The 16,960-nt window shown below is 44.7% G+C and overlaps 2 protein-coding genes across 2 annotated transcripts; both read left to right on the top strand.

Moving 5' to 3' along the window:
- The first annotated feature begins 3,386 nt into the window (after positions 1–3,386).
- On the top strand, positions 3,387–9,457 carry LOC139753073 (uncharacterized). Its single transcript, XM_071669167.1, has 3 exons — positions 3,387–4,062; positions 5,873–6,207; positions 7,937–9,457. The coding sequence occupies exons 1-3, from the start codon at positions 4,060–4,062 to the stop codon at positions 8,166–8,168; spliced, it is 570 nt and encodes a 189-aa protein (XP_071525268.1). The 5' UTR covers positions 3,387–4,059; the 3' UTR covers positions 8,169–9,457.
- Positions 9,458–14,682: 5,225 nt separating this feature from the next.
- LOC139753061 (uncharacterized) lies at positions 14,683–16,271 on the top strand. The gene is made up of 2 exons (XM_071669161.1): positions 14,683–15,193; positions 15,806–16,271. Exons 1-2 carry the CDS (start codon positions 14,733–14,735, stop codon positions 16,119–16,121), a joined length of 777 nt encoding a protein of 258 aa, XP_071525262.1. The 5' UTR covers positions 14,683–14,732; the 3' UTR covers positions 16,122–16,271.
- Positions 16,272–16,960: the final 689 nt, after the last annotated feature.

Genomic DNA, 16,960 nt, shown 5'->3' with positions numbered 1-16,960 from the left:
GTAGATATATGATGTATCATAATTTTGCCAATTATTTAAACTAAGTTCAGAAAATTACGGTTATTTAAAGTTCAGTGGAGGTGGGGTGGGTGGATGGGGGCTGGGGGTTGGAAGGCGGGTGGTTGGTGAGGGCGGTGGGGATGGGTTGGAGTGGGAGTAGGTTGGGGTGGGGGTGGGTTGGGTGAGGGCGGTGGGGGTGGTTGTGTGTGGGGGGGGAGACCAGGCGACGGTGGATGGACGCCCTGGAGACGTCCAGCTTCATCCAGCTGGAAAGGTTCCCCCAAGAGCGTTTAGCGGGCTGTTGGTGATGATGATGATGACGACGACTCCTGGGGCTGGGCAGGTCTCGTCCTGCGACGCGAGGCTCCGGGCGGTGGAAGGAGCACCTTGGGAGGGAAGAGGTTCGGATGACGTTATAACAGACGCAAAGGAGCCGTGGGTGAAAGCAATCAGATCCTGGGATGTCATAGTGTATCCCCCACGACGAAGTTCTGCTCCCAACACTGGGTAAAAAGGTCAGTCAGCGGTTCGTTTCAGATCTACGCGTCCTCGCCTGACCACAAGGTATAACCAGGTCCTGCTCTCTTACCTCCAGCGGTACCACATTGTTTATACCAGCCTCCCGTTGCTCCGCTTGCACTAGTTCAGTTGGATATCATTTACCGTTGTCCTGGTTGCTCCAGTTTACCGTTGCTGTGGTTTGTTCTAGTTTTTTTTTTTTTATAAATAATGTCTAGATGAGGTATAAGGTGCCATGTAAAACTGCTATGTAAATTAAGATTTTAGGGAACATTGGACGAACAAGATGCAGTATATGGATTACTGATGTACAGTTATAAGTGGCGAAGGCTCTCACTGGCTGAACGTGACGAGTGGCGTGCCTCAGGGATCGGACATTGCCGCCCCCCCCCCTCCATTCTTTTCACAATATACGTCACTGGCACAGAATTGGGTCTTGTTCGTATCTAAGATTCCCAAACATCCATGAATGACCAGGACTAAAATGACTGATTGAGAGCCTGACATACATTAGCAGAATGGTCAGATATAGGACAGATGAAACATATATATGAAATTTGGTACTTGGGGGAAGAAACCTAGACACGACTATCAAATTTTCAGTTATCTGGTGACTGGAGTAGATGCAAAGTTTGTTGTGGGAAATGTCATCAGTAACAATCTCAGTTATATACTAAACCGTGTGTAGCAGCGAGTGATAAAGCACAACTAACGCAAGGTGTCATAGCTGGGAACACCGAAGGCAAAACACCGAGAGCAATTCTAAGCCTTTAACTCACTAGTAACACTACATCAGAGAACCTCTACTCCCCGAACGATAAAGGAACAAAAATGGAACAAGTACAGATATGGGTGACCAAACTTCTCAGCTCTCAGAAACCTGCCCCAACACAGACTGAATAAGGAAGGGGATTAAATGGCTTTTCTCTTAAGAAGCGTTGACTTTACGATAGTCTACTGCAAGTCTTAAACACTCTGAGAAAAGAAAAGAAAAAAAAAAACGTAAATCACGAGGATCTTTCTTGTAGCACAAGACGATGAATCATTTAACAGGACAAATTAATTCATACTTAAAGTTATAAGATGCAATACTGACGTGCTAAAAAGTTTCTTCGCAAACAGGTGTATTGAACAATGGAGTATGTTGCTGTTAAACATCGCTAATGTAAACACTTTAAATCCCTTGAAAAACTTTTTTTCATCTTCAGATATCTACAAAAAAAAAAAAGGAAAATGGAAAAAAATTACACCCATACATTCATTTAATTTTCTAATCCCAGAGCCTAAGAATATGGTGTAGTGCAGCAGACGGTGTGGACAGTGTAATTAGATTACTTCGTAGGATTTTCCCTTCCGTTCTATCCTTTATAAACTGTGCAGGCTTACCTCACTAATGCATGTTGTTGTTGCACAGTTGTTCTGGTGTACCTCGTGTTTCGCGAGGGACTTCTGCTACCAGCGTCAGTCAACGCAGTCGTTTGTGGCTACCGGAGGGGGAGGAGGAGGAGGAGGAAAACCAGGTGTTGTGCGTGTTGGTATGAACACCTAATGAGATGGTAGCCGATCCTGAGGAGGGTTCGCACCAGTACTTCGCAGTGGGAAAAGTAATTCGGAAACATTGCCGATTACAGTCTCTCAAGATACTACACAGTGGGGGCCTGTCTTAGACACCCGACGGATGCTAATGTCTCAAGCGTCAATTGTGAGAGAAAGTAGATAGATATATATATTCTTTTCATCAACGTCAGTTCCTGTTACCTCAAACCATCGTGGTACTACGATCATCGGGAGAAGAGCAGGCCAGTAGCGTGACGAGGTAATGACGTGGTGCGACTTCGGATTCATAGGAATTTATAGTCGCTACTGGTGGAGTAAAGGTTCGGTATGACGTAATGTTGGACGCAAGGTGGTTGAGGTATACCTACGTCATTTGAAAGAAGAAGAAGAAAAGGAAGAAGAAGAAAAGAAGAAGAAGAAGAAGAAGAAGAAGAAGAAGAAGAAGAAGATGAATAGGAAGAAGAAGAAGACAAGAAGAAGAAGAATAGGAAGAAGAAGAAGAATAGGAAGAAGAAGAAGAAGAAGAAGAAGAAGAAGAAGAAGAAGAAGAAGAAGAAGAAGATGAATAGGAAGAAGAAGAAGAATAGGAAGAAGAAGAAGAAAAGAAGAAGAAGAAGAAGAAGATGAATAGGAAGAAGAAGAAGACAAGAAGAAGAAGAATAGGAAGAAGAAGAAGAATAGGAAGAAGAAGAAGAGGAAGAAGAGGAAGAAGACGAAGAAGAAGAAGACGAAGAAGAAGAAGACGAAGAAGAAGAAGAAGAAGAAGAAGAAGAAGAAGAAGAATGGGAAGAAGAAGAAGAAGAAGACGAAGAAGAAGAAGAATAGGAAGAAGAAGAAGAGACAGAAGAAGGAGAAGAAGAAGAAACAGAAGAAGAAGAAAAAGAGTTGTATCCCTATTTCCATTATGGTCTTAAGGTTACTCAGGTATGGTCTCCAGTAAACTATTTATATGATGAAATGGCCGACACATTACGTGCCTAGCTTTAGTGAGAAGTATTGTGTTAGCACACACACACACACACACACACACACACACACACACAGTCCCTGCCCCTCACTATTCCCAGGACAAAAATCCCTGACAACGAACTCGTCTTTCATCACTCACAGGAAGTGAGTCCGTCATCATCCGCGGCTGCCTGGTTGCTGGTTACCTGGCTGCCTGGTTGCCTGGCTGCCTGGTTACCTGGCTGCCTGGTTACCTGGTTGTCTGGCTGCCTGGTTGCCTGGCTGCCTGGTTGTCTGGCTGCCTGGTTGCCTGGCTGCCTGGTTGTCTGGCGGAGGACATATAATCAGGAGTGGCGGGCGGGCGGGCGCGCGCGGGCGGGCGTTCACCTTCACCCCTCTCCCCGCCTCCTCCCTCTGCTCATGATGTACGGCCGCGCACACACCGGCGAGCCACACACACACACACACACACACACGGACCAGGGATCAGACCCACTACAGTCCAGCGCCTCCCTGCGTGACGATACCACCACCTCACCTCACCGCCCCGCACCGCCGCCGCCGCGCACCACCGCCGCTGCTGTTCTCCGTCCTCTTCTTCCTCCTCCTCCTCCTCCTGCCGCCGCTCAAGCACACTACCTCATCGTACGAGTCTTCGAACTCACCCAAGCATTGTGATGACCGTTCCTGACGATGGCGTCGCCTGCGCTACGTGACGCTGCGGAGGAGAGGCCGATGGTGGTGGTGTGAGTAACGAACTGTTCAGGTCGTGGGAGGAGCATATTGTCCTCACTCACTCTCCACAGGAGGGACGAAAGTGAGCGAAGTCTGGGTTGCGTTTGATAGTGAGTGAGTTCGGTGAGTGACACCCGTCCTCGAACACACAGTGAGGCGAGGCAGCTCCGCACACACACACACACACACACACGTCTCGTCTCGCACATCACCGAGGACAAGCACCCGTGACGTCACTGGCTACGTCACCTGACGTCGATGACGTAATATTATTCATTTCCCAAGAAAGGTTTGCATACTATGGTAAGTACGTGGATATTAGTCCCATTATCTTAACTGTAGATGAGATGAAATTGGTCTTGATAATCATAAGTGATAGTTACAATAATTTGGATAATCAAGAATAATGTTTTAAAGTTTCGAAAGACTGAAAACACAAAGGCGTAGACACAGACTGTTGTAGTTACCTGTGATCAGTGAGGAAGTTCTCATCCTGCGGTAGCCCCTCACAGTAGACCAGCAACTGATCATGTTATTGTAAACCAGCAAGTGATCATGGTCATATAGTCACTCATAACAGACTAGCAACTTCCTGCTGTAGCCCGTGAGAGTGATGACACAGGCCCACCGTCAGTGAGGCGCGACAAGTGTCATTCAGTACCGTGAGCAGAGTCCATCCGCCATAGAACCTAAGGTTCCTCCTCTTTACGGATGTCTTCGATGCGGCTCCTCCACCACACACTCAGTCGAACACTTACTGAAGGACTGTGTCCGTCACTTGATTAATAACCGGCTAAGGAGCTCAGTTGATATAGATATAGATCAATGAAAAATACGGAAGTGAATGATCACTATGAATAAAACCAGGGCCTCCATGTTGAACTCGAGGAACCAGTCCAGTCAGCCTAGGGCAAGACGGGTGATGAGGTCAGCCGAACCGGGTCTCCGTTATCCCTGGCAAGACCCGCAACTCTGAGGCCACTACCCACTTTGTACCCCGAGTCTTATACCGCAGAAGTCCCTGACGGAGGTATTGACCTCATCCCCCTTCTTTCCTCCAGTTGATATCCTGGGAGTCACAAACTGAGGTGGTGCCGTTCAACTTGTTCACTTTCGTTATTGTAGGAGTCGCTGACGAAGACACTGTCATTGTACGCCTCATCCCGCTACCATAGAAGACGCTGACGGAGGCGACGTTGCTCCCATCACTGTTAGGGATGCTGCCGGAGGCACTGTTGCTCTCTTACCTTATCATGCCACTGTAGGAGATGCTAACGGAGGCTGTGTCGCTCCTGTCTTTACCCAGATATGTTATCGCTTTTATAAACTTTATTTTCCCCTCGTTTCTGAACATATTTATGTAATCATCTCACCACCAGTGAGGCGTCAGGCTCCGCTGCCTACACTGATGACGACTTGGGACAACACAGTCACCTGCAGTGATGCCCATTGACAAATAGAAGAGGAGGAGGAGAAGGAGGAGAGAGAAACCCCGTTAGGTTAAGTGAGGCCTGGCTGAACTAACACACCTGCAGAGGCTGATACGATGAATTACGTAATACTATTATCGACACGGAGTATCTGAAACCTGATATTTAACATTTTCTTCTTTTTCTTCTCTCTTCTTCTCATTCTTCTTCTAGTTATTATTATCATTGTTTATATATATATATATATATATATATATATATATATATATATATATATATATATATACACCTAATAACCCTTCTCCAAGCCCCCCCCCCAGCAGTTTCAAGGTTGCGCCACGGTCAAGAGCAGGGGAAGGATGAACTCCTTTGGAATGGGAAATTCCTCAGTCGCGTAACTACACAGGCGGAGTCCGGTAACGCCACATCTAATTCTAACATTTAGTTTGCTGATAGAAATTCACAAATAGAAATGTATCAAGATGTTCTTCGCACAAACACGTCATTCTGGCTAAAAAAAAAAAAAAATCCCCCCCTCCCCCAAGATAGTTCAAGATCTACAGCTTCAGTTACAGTAATACAATACTGTTTTTTTGAAGCACGTTTCAGGATATCAATCAATGGTGTCTGTTGCAACCCAAGACTATAATAATAGCTCCTTCTAATTCTTCTTGATATTTCAGAAATCGTTACCGCTGGTGGCCGTGGTGCTGGTGGGCGTGGTGTTGGTGGGCGTGGTCGAGAGCCAGGAGTCCATAGAGGCGTGGTTGAGACGAATCAGATCGGCGGACCATCATCACGGCTCCCTCTACTTCCCTCGTCCTCCCGTACAACACAGCAACACGAATGCGGACGCCTCTCTTGGCAACGCAGACACTGGAACCTCCTCCGTCAGTAGAGATACGGAAGAGGAGGCAGCGAGCGACCTCCAGGACCTGCAAGACGTCCTTGACGAAGGTGTGGGACTTCGAGGAGACGAAGATAACGGTTTGAGGAGAACTCGACGCAACGACATGGGGTAAAGATCTTCTCTTCCTCTTATCAGTTGTCGTTTATATACATAGTTGATCTCTTGATATCTTGCTAAGCTCCAGGAAGCTTGAAGACAGAGGTTTAGATAACTTTCTGTCCAGAAACATTTGCATATTGTATGTGGTAAGTGGTAATGAGTTACTAAGGTCATATTTTCAAATACTTAACCACCTTCCCCGAGCTTGGATTGCCCTATTTCACCCAATGTAATTTTGAATTCATTCTTTATTGTCTCCCGTTAAAAAACTTGGTAATTTATTTATCATTCATTTTCATACAGCATATTATCTGTCCTTCACATCCAGTCTTTCAAATGTACGTCTCAGAAGCCCACGCTACGCTTGCCAGGCCGTAATTCAGTAGTTAGACATCGTTTCTTAAACTGTAATAGTCGTATGATGGCTATGTATCCAGAGGCCCAGTCATGTGACTTGAGTCTCTATACACTACCGTAAGTCCGGCTTGGACAACTTGAGTCATACTGACTGACCCATACGATTTTGCAACTGCTCAAATACTTCGTTTTTTTTTTTTTTAGGATGCGTTACTGACCATGATTCAGTTGGGGAATTGAGCATACACAATGCTTACTCGTTGCGTCCCTAACCTAACGTAGGTTTAAGAGAAGTAATGAGAAGGCTATAAAGATCATCATCACCAAACATGGTATAATGTGTCTGAAGGTTTGCAGTTCGTGTGAAGTTTAGAATCAAAGTGTTTACCCTGGTTTTCTGTGAGAGTCGAACCTATGATCCGTCTGCAGTTCGTGTGAAATTTAGAATTAGAATGTTTTACTCTGGTTTTCTGTGAGAGTCGTACTTTATGATCCTTAACTCGCAATATTGATACTGTGTCACTTTACAACACACACGGCTGTCATAGAAGTTGTTCTCGACCAACACACACAGAATCATTAAGAAGCAGGTCGAATGTATCAGTGATTATCTAAGTCGTAACAACGGGCTGAGTAAATGGACCAAATAGTATGAGAAAAAACATTTCGACGTGAGTTTTGTTACTAGCTTGCTGTTTTCTAACTTCAACTTCACATTAAGAACGAGTTTATAGATGTATATCATTGCGCTTCGTCTGTAATCCAAACTCAGTATACACAAGTTTAGGTTACAAGAAAGCCAAAAAAAAAAAAAAAAGGGAGGGGGGGGGGAAGGTTTGTTGGTTTGAGTGAGACATAGAGACTCGCTCATTCGATCCCCTCTGAACCGCCAGTCACAAAGTAATGATTCTTGTCGCAAACTCAGTTTCGGTTTCAACATAACCACGCCTCTCTGGATGTCCAACGCGGGTCAAGTAGCCAGCCTTCCCCGAAGAGATCTTATAGAGCGAAGAAGTAAAGTACCAGCCCTTGTTAGAGGGAGGGGCCGGTCAGTGTTACACACACACACACACACACACACACACACACACACACAGCCAGGTACAAGGAGGCCCCCTTGGGAAAACTAGAGACAAATCACTGTGGCCTGGTTTACCCTGTCACAGCTGCTGCTGCGCTTCACCCCAGGCGAAGCTGACGGCCGCTTAGCTCCCCAACCAGAGGAGAGATGAACAGTAGGATGTTGCTCTCTCTCTCTCTCTCTCTCTCTCTCTCTCTCTCTCTCTCTCTCTCTCTCTCTCTCTCTCTCTCTCTCTCTCTCTCTCTCTCTCTCTCTCTCTCATACCAAGAGTTACTGACCAGTTTCCCTTCCTCTACCCAGGTCGTATGGTAATGGCGGTTTGAATAAGAGGGAACACATCTTCAGCATACTGTCCTTGCTTGTCTTCGCCTCCTTCTTGGCCTACTTGGTCTACTACTTGGTCACCAAGGAGGAGGAGGCGGGTGTCCAGATGCGCATGCTACATCCTCGAGATGATGAAGAGGTCTTGGCCAAGCTCCTCCGCAATGTGATCGTGGGCATCGGCAAGTGGTCGTTGATGGAGTACTTGTAAGGCGGACTGGAGGACCCTCGCTGGTGCAACTGACGAAGGAGATGTTTTACGACAACGACAACGACAGCGGCTCCGGTACATACTTTTTTCAAGGGGATGGATTTTGCTGCGGGCGAATGTGGTTGGGTTGATCGGTCTAACGCAGGCGATACACATCTCCATTTCCCGTTCACGATGAAATGGTAACAACACCCGAATCTATCCCAGTTTGCTGTACACATCTGGTATCCTCATCCAGGTTATGAAGATACAGAAGGACATTATCCACCACGACCTGGTGCTTTTTCTCCTTCTTCTTCTTCTTCTTCTTCTTCTTCTTCTTCTTCGTCGTCTCCTCCTCTTTCGCCTGTGACGAAGGCGACACGAGGTGGTACTCGCCCGCCTGGTGGGAATCACACCCCGTAATTCTGGCGCATCAGACGCGGACGAATGATAACGTCAGCCACTTCTCACTCTGGCTGATTATCTGGATGATGGTGACTCTCTTCCTCGACTGTAATTATCCAAATCCAAATTCTAGCTTTGGTCAAAAACCTCCGTGAGAACTGGTGTGCTTCCAGGAGGCACAGATATGAAGAGAGAAAAAAAGAATACGCTCCAGACCAGGGTAAGAACCGACGAAAACCACAAATTGGCCAAAAATGTAAGCAAAGCCGGGGAAAACTTAACCACACATGCGTGGTGGTGGTGGGTGGGAGAGCAGGGACCAGCAAGCAGTGTGATGGTTGAGTTGATCATAGACCTCGAATTGAAATTACATCTTAGCGGTGCCATCATTGTGGACTCAGATGCACCGCCATGTCTTATGTGTCCGAGATTTCCCGTTCTTGAGTCCCTTGCCTCTAATGATGGCCGCCCACCATCACAGGTAAGAACTCCAGACCTAACACTAGCCTGTTGTAGTGTGATTGGATGATCTGCCTCGTTCTCATGTTAATGGAGGAGCTGCCCGAGAGTCAAGGTAACTGCCACTTAAGGTCGAAGGCTGTGAGTGATGTGTGTGTGTGGCAGTGAGAACCGTGTGTGCCAAACAAGTATAGGTTATTTAGTGGTTATCTTTTTTTTTTCTTCTTCCTAAGTTTGTAGAGAAATGTAGTCCACATCTTACTGTAGTCCAGGATCTGTTGCAGGAATGTGGTGGACCGTGGTATTCTCCTATAGTCTCTTCGCTGCATCCTAGGCGTCCTAGGAGCAATGGTTAATCCTTGAGGAGCGATTTCCTTTTAAGTAGATTTGAATGGCGTCTATACAGTCCACCTTACACACACACACACACACACACACACACACACACACACACACACTAGCCTAATCCAGGTAGCCACATATAGACAAGCCTCGATGGGAGGAACAACACCTGGGTGGGGTGTTGGTCGAGTGCCACGCCCAGGATTTGAGCCCGCGCGGGGCCGACCCTGGTCGAGCCTGCACTGACTCGTGTACAAGTACACAGTGCAACTTTAGTACTGATGATATAACAGTTTATTTTATATATATATATATATATATATATATATATATATATATATATATATATATATATATATATATATATATATTTATTTATTTATTTATCTATCTGCTACTATTTTCATTTATTGTGTATGGACCATTTAATAGCATAGTTCAGTATTTGTAGGATCCCATCCTTGGGTCGCTTGGAAAGGACAACAAATGAAAATAAAAGTATAACGAAAAGACTGGTTTTTATTTGGTTAATACCAACGACTATTCGACCTTGTTGGCAAACGTTTGTATTTTGCCAGGTGGAAAGTGTTTCCTACTCTCAGCATGAAAGAGAGAGAGAGAGAGATCCTATCACCGTTCTCTCTCTCTCTCTCTCTCTCTCTCTCTCTCTCTCTCTCTCTCTCTCTCTCTCTCGTTCTCTCTCCCCGCCACCCGGCGTCACATCCTGCCTCCGCTGGTGCTGAACTTTGGTACTTCTCAAGGCTTTGTCACTCCCACTTCGCTGATCCGGGTACATGACAAGACACACACACACACACACACACACACACACACACACACACACACACCTTCAGCGGGGGGAGCGTCTGTGTGCAACGATGTGAGTCCCTTGAAACAACTCCGATCCTTTGATGTTGACTGGAATCATTACATTTGAATGACCACGTAAAAAAAAAAAACTTAGATTTTGACTCGCATTGACAAATCTCAAATTCCTCGTTGATACATTCCACCTCATCGATAACAATGCGACCATCAAGTTCGTAAATGACCTCATTAGAAGCTCATCCCCAGTCCTCATCCTCCAGTGAGGGGAGGCACAGCAGCCTCGCTTCGTCTCCCAGGCTTACGATCGCTCATCTGTCTACCTCCAATGACGTGAGGGCGATGCCTCTTGTGATCACAGCCAATACATCTATGTTCCTCTTACCAGTTGTGAATGACTTCTCCTCCAACTGGAATCATTCACACGACACTAACGATCGTTTTCGAACAGTTCACGAACAGTCCCTTAGTGATCATGAGGGAAACCTAGATGAACAACACAGAGGTCATGACACCAATGATCGCGCGATCACCTCTGTAAGTAACCCCGTGCACGGCTCACACACTGTGTCTACATCAAGGTGAGGTCTGTGTGGCGAAGGTGTGGAAACTGCTTTGCCTTTATGTAAGTCAACTTCTTAGAATGTGTTCTCTTATCTCGTTGCTTGGTATAGGGTTCCTCAAACCTGAACGTCTTCAGTGTGGTCGACTTATACCATCTTTGCCACAATTATAATTCCGTCGGTTAGATTCGAGTAAGATTCTGATATTAGACGAAAAAAAAAAACACGTTTCATTTACCGAGTGAAGTACGAGCCCAACATGTATCCATCAACTGTTATATGTATTCTAAACTGATATAAAACCTGAGCATCACTCATGAATTAACTGTCATGTGAACTTCGTATACATCATCATTAATGCCTTAATTGATATACTAGTCAAAGTTTGGAGTTCTACACAGAGAGATGGAGGTTCTAACATCACACAGACGACACCACCGCTACCAGGTGCCCCAAGGCTCGATCCCCCACCGAGCCGGAACGGACGAGTTCACCCCTGACTGACAGATGACTGAGTGATCAAGACCCCGTGAGATGACTTCAACATGTTAACGTAGCTCACGCATCATGGATCATGTTGCATCAAATATTGTTTTTCTCTTTTTTTTTATGTTAGCTAAAATGACTTGGGAAAATGAATGTGCAAGTCAAGGTCATCTCATTGACACTATATTTATCTATCTATCTACCTAGTTGGCTAGCTAGCTACGTCTCTTTCTTGTATATCAACTGACTGTTCTACGTCTTCTATCTCATTCTTGTATCTCCCCTGACGATGTGATTATTATACGACATTGCATTTGGGAACTTATTGTCTTTCATTTTCCTAGTGGTTTTAAGCTTATATATATATATATATATATATATATATATATATATATATATATATATATATATATATATATATATATATATATATATATATATATATACACTAACCTAAGTCAGGTAGCCATTTTATCGACCAACCCGTGAAAGAGGTCAGAGTACGAACAGCTGGGTTCACTGTGGACCAACATCCACAACCAGAATTCGAACCTATGTACTTGACCCCTGGGCGGCCCCTGAGTGCATCATGGTCAACAACCCTAACCTAGCGCTACACCACGTTACCCCAGACTCCTATCATTCATCCAGTGAGGGCTAGTACTAGGATCTTTTGTGCAAGGGTAATCCTCCATTGTCCCATCACGCGCAGAGACGCGAGAGAGGACGATAAATACGCTGTTTTTTGCGGCAACAAAAAATAAATATATAAATAAATAAGTAGAAAATCGAATTAAGCAACTGCTTGAAGTTGTTACTTTCAACGTTTCATTTTTGTGTAGCTTAGGATTTTCTTGTAGACTGACAATACAGATAGCTAATCATAGCGACACGTACAACCTCGCAAATGTTTTCTCTAACTCCCCTTAAAGGATCTGAACCCAACGTCTATGTATAAGACGCACGTATAATTATGACATCTACTTCACTAACGCACATCAACAAGCACAAACCAACAGCCACAAGATCTTCACAGGCGACTGCTGAAAGCTGCACACACACACACACACACACACACACACACACATACCCGTATGCATCGGCAACCATACACACGCACACACACACGCGCGCGGGCAGCCCACTCACACCTGGAGTACTCCTGTTTGGATGCGGTTCTACACTCTCCCTCCCTCCGTCCGCCAGTACCACTGCGATAGGAACTCGCTGGGAGTAACTCCAGTCCTAGGAGTCGGAGGGGACACTCTCAGCACCAGTGGTGATAGCCAAGTTCGTCCAAACGACTGTGATTGTTCGTCAAAAGTATAAAGAAAGTGACAGGCTAAAACAAACGGTGTTTACCGACGGAACTCCAGTGATTCTATCGTTTTCAAGACCACGTGAGAGCAGTAAGTACTTAACGAGTGTGTAGCAAACAAATCGGGTTTCAGGGAGGGAGTTTGATGTTTTTAAAGGCCACGGGAGCAGTGCAGAGGGTGTGGGTGTGGACGCGAGCAAGTCAAACCTGATGTGGTTTTGCTTCTGAAGATAGCATCAGCGATTCAACAAACAGAAACATATCGCGCAGTTTCATTTATCATTTAAAGATAACCTCGCGATCGACAGACTTCAAAATCATTTATGGTGAGACCTGATTCAATCTCAGGTGCCCGCGGGCAGAGGCACAGCTGTAACGGTTTTCTATATAACGGCAACATCAGCCGTAGCGTGTGGCAGCCGTGACGTCATTCTTACGTCACGCCAAACTTGTAGGAGGATCAGTTGAGATACATGTCTTGTTTACCGCCAACCACAGCTATCTGTAGTTAGCGTCCAGCTCAGTAGTTACAAAAGTAAGTAAAGCATAAAGCTTCTATGAAACACTTGAACGCATCACGGTAGAGACTAACGATTCGTAAAAACAGGAAGATATGAGATAGAATCACGTGTGTAGGCCACGCCTATGAAGGTACCCAGCCTTCAGCACGTTAGAGCGGGAAGTTACCATAGGTTGTGAAAAGCCTCAGGCCGGCAAAACAAATATCATAGACCATAGAAAAAAAAAAAAAAAAATATATATATATATATATATATATATATATATATATATATATATATATATATATATATATATATATATATAATATGTGAACTATAAATAAGTAGATTACTTTTCCCGAATAATGTTCATTTAACAGTCACTTTATCATAAAATGAAAATCAGAGTATTATATTAATTTCGTTAAGATACGTTTAACTATAAGTGGACTTACATATAACTTGTCATATTTTATAGTTAGGCCTGTGATTTCTGGACCAGCAAAGTGTACAAAGTAAACCTTTTCCTGCGATGTTTTTAGATACAGAATTGTATACAGGTGGAGTAAATATGGAAACAATCACTTTACATTCTTGTGATGAACTTCTACATGTACATTTCTAAGCCATGGTATTTTTTTTTTTATACCTGACACCTCATTCCCATTGCATCTGACGAGTTGATGTAAACTTTAGAGCTACAGTTAATAGTGATGAATATAGCTGTGACATCCAGCATACTGCACAGCGTAAGATATAAACGGGAGGAATTAAGAGTAGACTAATGCCTGCGGCATCGCCTCCTACGGGCGCGAGAGGCGGTAGTGGCTACCCATCAGCGTCTCCTGCAGTCGCAGAAGGAGGCTGAGGAGGAGGGGTGGAGGGGAGTTCACAGTCCCTTCCTACGGCGGGAGAGACAATGACCCCGACGTCGCCTGCGAGAGGAGGCAGGTAGCGGTAGCGACCCTGGCTTGGGCATCTTCGAGACCCGGTGTAACGGGCTCGTATAGGGGTCACGGTGAGGCCAGAGGCTCGCTGGGGCTGGAGCGCTTATACCAGCACCCTCAGGAGGGTGTTCTGGCCGGCCACGGCAATAGTAGTCCTCCCGCAGCCTGATTATAGGCTGGCTTTTGTTAATCATTATTGTTGATACGCAGGATCTAAGGGGGTCTCAAATGTCGTATGGAAAAATTTCTTATTGCAAAATCGAAAAAAAAAGAAAAATTGGACCTAATTAGAAGACATTGGAAATATTGAGCAATGAAAAAAATAGAAAATTGGACCTAATTAGGAGGTATGAGAAATATTGAACAAAGAAAATGGAAAGAAATAAGTACTGTTTTACGTACATATCTTGATGATCAAATTCATTTGGTTAGGTTAGGTTAGGTTGGATTAGGTTACAGTCTGAGTGACAGCAAGCTGGAAACTTACGACCAGAGATTAGATGCTGTTTGCTCTACGTGTATACGACACAGATGTACGACAGCCCGGGCCAGTATGTGTGAATGGATGTGGTTGGGTTTTTTATGGTGCTAACTTGCTATTTTCTCCTTACTGGAGACCTTGCCCCAACATGTCATTGAACAAGGTCTTCGCTATATCTCAAGCGATGTTTCAGAGGATGTGGCTCCTGGTGGTGGTACTGCTGCCGGCTGCGTCCGTAGGAGAGGAGAGGCCCAGGATGGGGGTGTGGCCGAGGCAGTCTGGACCCTACGGGTATCACAGGTCCATCACTTCCAAGTACGACCCGTCTTACCTGACTCCAGGCGGGAGCGAGAGCGTGGACGCCTACGATGAACTTCTTCAGGAGCTGTACAGAAACCACAACTTCGACGTAGATAACCACAACAGCGAGGAGGCGGAGGAGGAAGAGAACAACAACACGGCCAGCACTGACCACTCCACCGGTAGTGGTGACTTCCAACGGAAGAACAACAACGGTTTCTACGGACAGAGCAACAGAGGATTCAACGGAGAGCTCGACAGTATAGAGTTCTTCAACGGGATGGACCAACCAGGCGGTAGCGGGGCCTCCCAGGGTTGGCGGCAGGACCAGGGTCACCCACTGAACATCCGAAGGAAAGCAGGTGTTTGGGGCGACGCAGGAACCCACTGGAGGAACACCATGCGTAGCGACGCAGGGTAAGTTATACCTTCAGGTGAGCATATATAAAAGAATATCTAGATCATATATTAAAGAATATTCAAATCATGTGTAAAAGGATATTTAGAGACCACGTTAGTATCGGATCTTTGGACAAAATCTGGCATACAAAAAAGATAATGTTTAGATTTCATTGGTTGGGATCAGTTCATTTAATAGTATAAGAAACAATACATAATAATGATATAGTTTTCTTGTCTTATCCACATTTTATCTTGTTTACTTCACTTTATGAGGATAATGAACATAATAGATGATATTAAAGGTTTGTAGGGCATTTATGTCCCTTGGTATAAGGTCTGATTTCCCTTGTTACATGACCTCTCTTCTTACAACGCTGTCCTCGAAGCTGACCTTTACTCCATTCGCTGTGTCTTTTCTCAGATGGACAAAAAAATTACCCCATTTTTTTTTCAAATGTTTTCATTTGTTCCTTTGATTTTAAGATGATATTCCAAGCCATTGATCATATGCCTCACTATCTCCCATTATTGTCAAATATTCCATTCTTATGACTAATGAATATAATCCATTTATTCTTCCGCATCTTAACCTCACTTGTGTTCCTCCTCCACCCGCGCCTTCTTCAGGTACGGAGTGGCTGCCGGGCACAAGCTTCCCATTGACGTGTACAGCATCCTGTCCCTAGTGCTCTTCACCGTTTTCCTCTCGTATCTCATATACCACTACATCACCACACTCGGGGCTGAAGACAACGCCCGCTCCCTGGGGCTTCCCCGGTCCGACAAGATCCTCTGGGTTTTGAAAGACGTGACCAGGGCCCTCGAGAGGTGGGTGGTATTCGAGGCTCTCCCTCAAGATCAGATACCTGACGAAGATGATGACGAGGAGGAGGAGGAGGAGGAGGAGAAGAGAGAAAAGTTGGCAAAACTCGTAGACGGATGAGAGAGCATTTTACAGACCTGTTGATTACATTACTGAAAAGACCAAGGTTGTTGTTGTTATTATTTTTGGTTGTAGACAATCAGTCGGTTTAGGTGATTGTGCGCAGGTGTTATCAGTTGTTATCTTTGGATGTAGATAAAGCAATCAGAAGGTTTAGATGATAGGACTCAGCTGTCATCAGTTGTTGTTAACTTTGGTTGTAGATAAAGCGATCAGAAGGTTTAGACGATAGTATTTATCTGTTATCAGTTGCTGTTATCTTTGGTTGTAGATAATCAGAAGATCCATATGATAGTACTCAGCTGTTATCAGTTGTTATCTTTGGTTGTAGATAATCAGAAGGTCCAGATGTTAGTACTCAGCTGTTATACAATCACTGGAGTATGTCTTTCGTCTGAGGTCTACACAGATATGCCTGATTTTCTCGACTAAAACAACTCGTAGTTTAAGATTTGTCTGGATATGATAAATGTAGATATTTATTGGTAGATAATCATTATGATAAACTATAACTGACATAAGACTACAACTCTGAGACGGCCTTACGGGTGAAAATGAAACGACGCTTTATAGCAATAATCAACCGTAAATCCTTTCCAATCAACCTGGGGGCATTATAGAGCTAACACAACTGCCTCTCCGTATTGGCTCACGGTTAAGTACAGAAGTGATTAACTGTAACCTGTATGTGTCTTCGTATTGCCTTTACCCTGTCGTGGGTAAGGCTACATATGTGTATGTGTGTCGTGTGTGTGTGTGTGTGTGTGTGTAATACTTGACTGTGTATACACTGCCTCATTTTAAGACCTTCCCATTCCATCATTAAACATCAGTAACAA

This window comes from Panulirus ornatus, chromosome 2 (genome assembly GCF_036320965.1).
Source record: "Panulirus ornatus isolate Po-2019 chromosome 2, ASM3632096v1, whole genome shotgun sequence".
In the NCBI taxonomy this organism is placed as follows: domain Eukaryota; kingdom Metazoa; phylum Arthropoda; class Malacostraca; order Decapoda; family Palinuridae; genus Panulirus; species Panulirus ornatus.
Note: the sequence above shows the minus strand (reverse complement) of the source record. Positions and strands in the feature narration are given on the sequence as shown.

Excerpts from the sequence above, each read along its gene's own strand:
- LOC139753073 (XM_071669167.1), top strand. Across the intron at positions 6,208-7,936 it reads ACTCGACGCAACGACATGGG|GTCGTATGGTAATGGCGGTT; the intron begins GTAAAGATCTTC and ends TCCTCTACCCAG.
- LOC139753061 (XM_071669161.1), top strand. The coding sequence starts at position 14,733 with ATGGGGGTGTGGCCGAGGCAGTCTGGACCCTACGGGTATCACAGGTCC. Across the intron at positions 15,194-15,805 it reads ACCATGCGTAGCGACGCAGG|GTACGGAGTGGCTGCCGGGC; the intron begins GTAAGTTATACC and ends CGCCTTCTTCAG.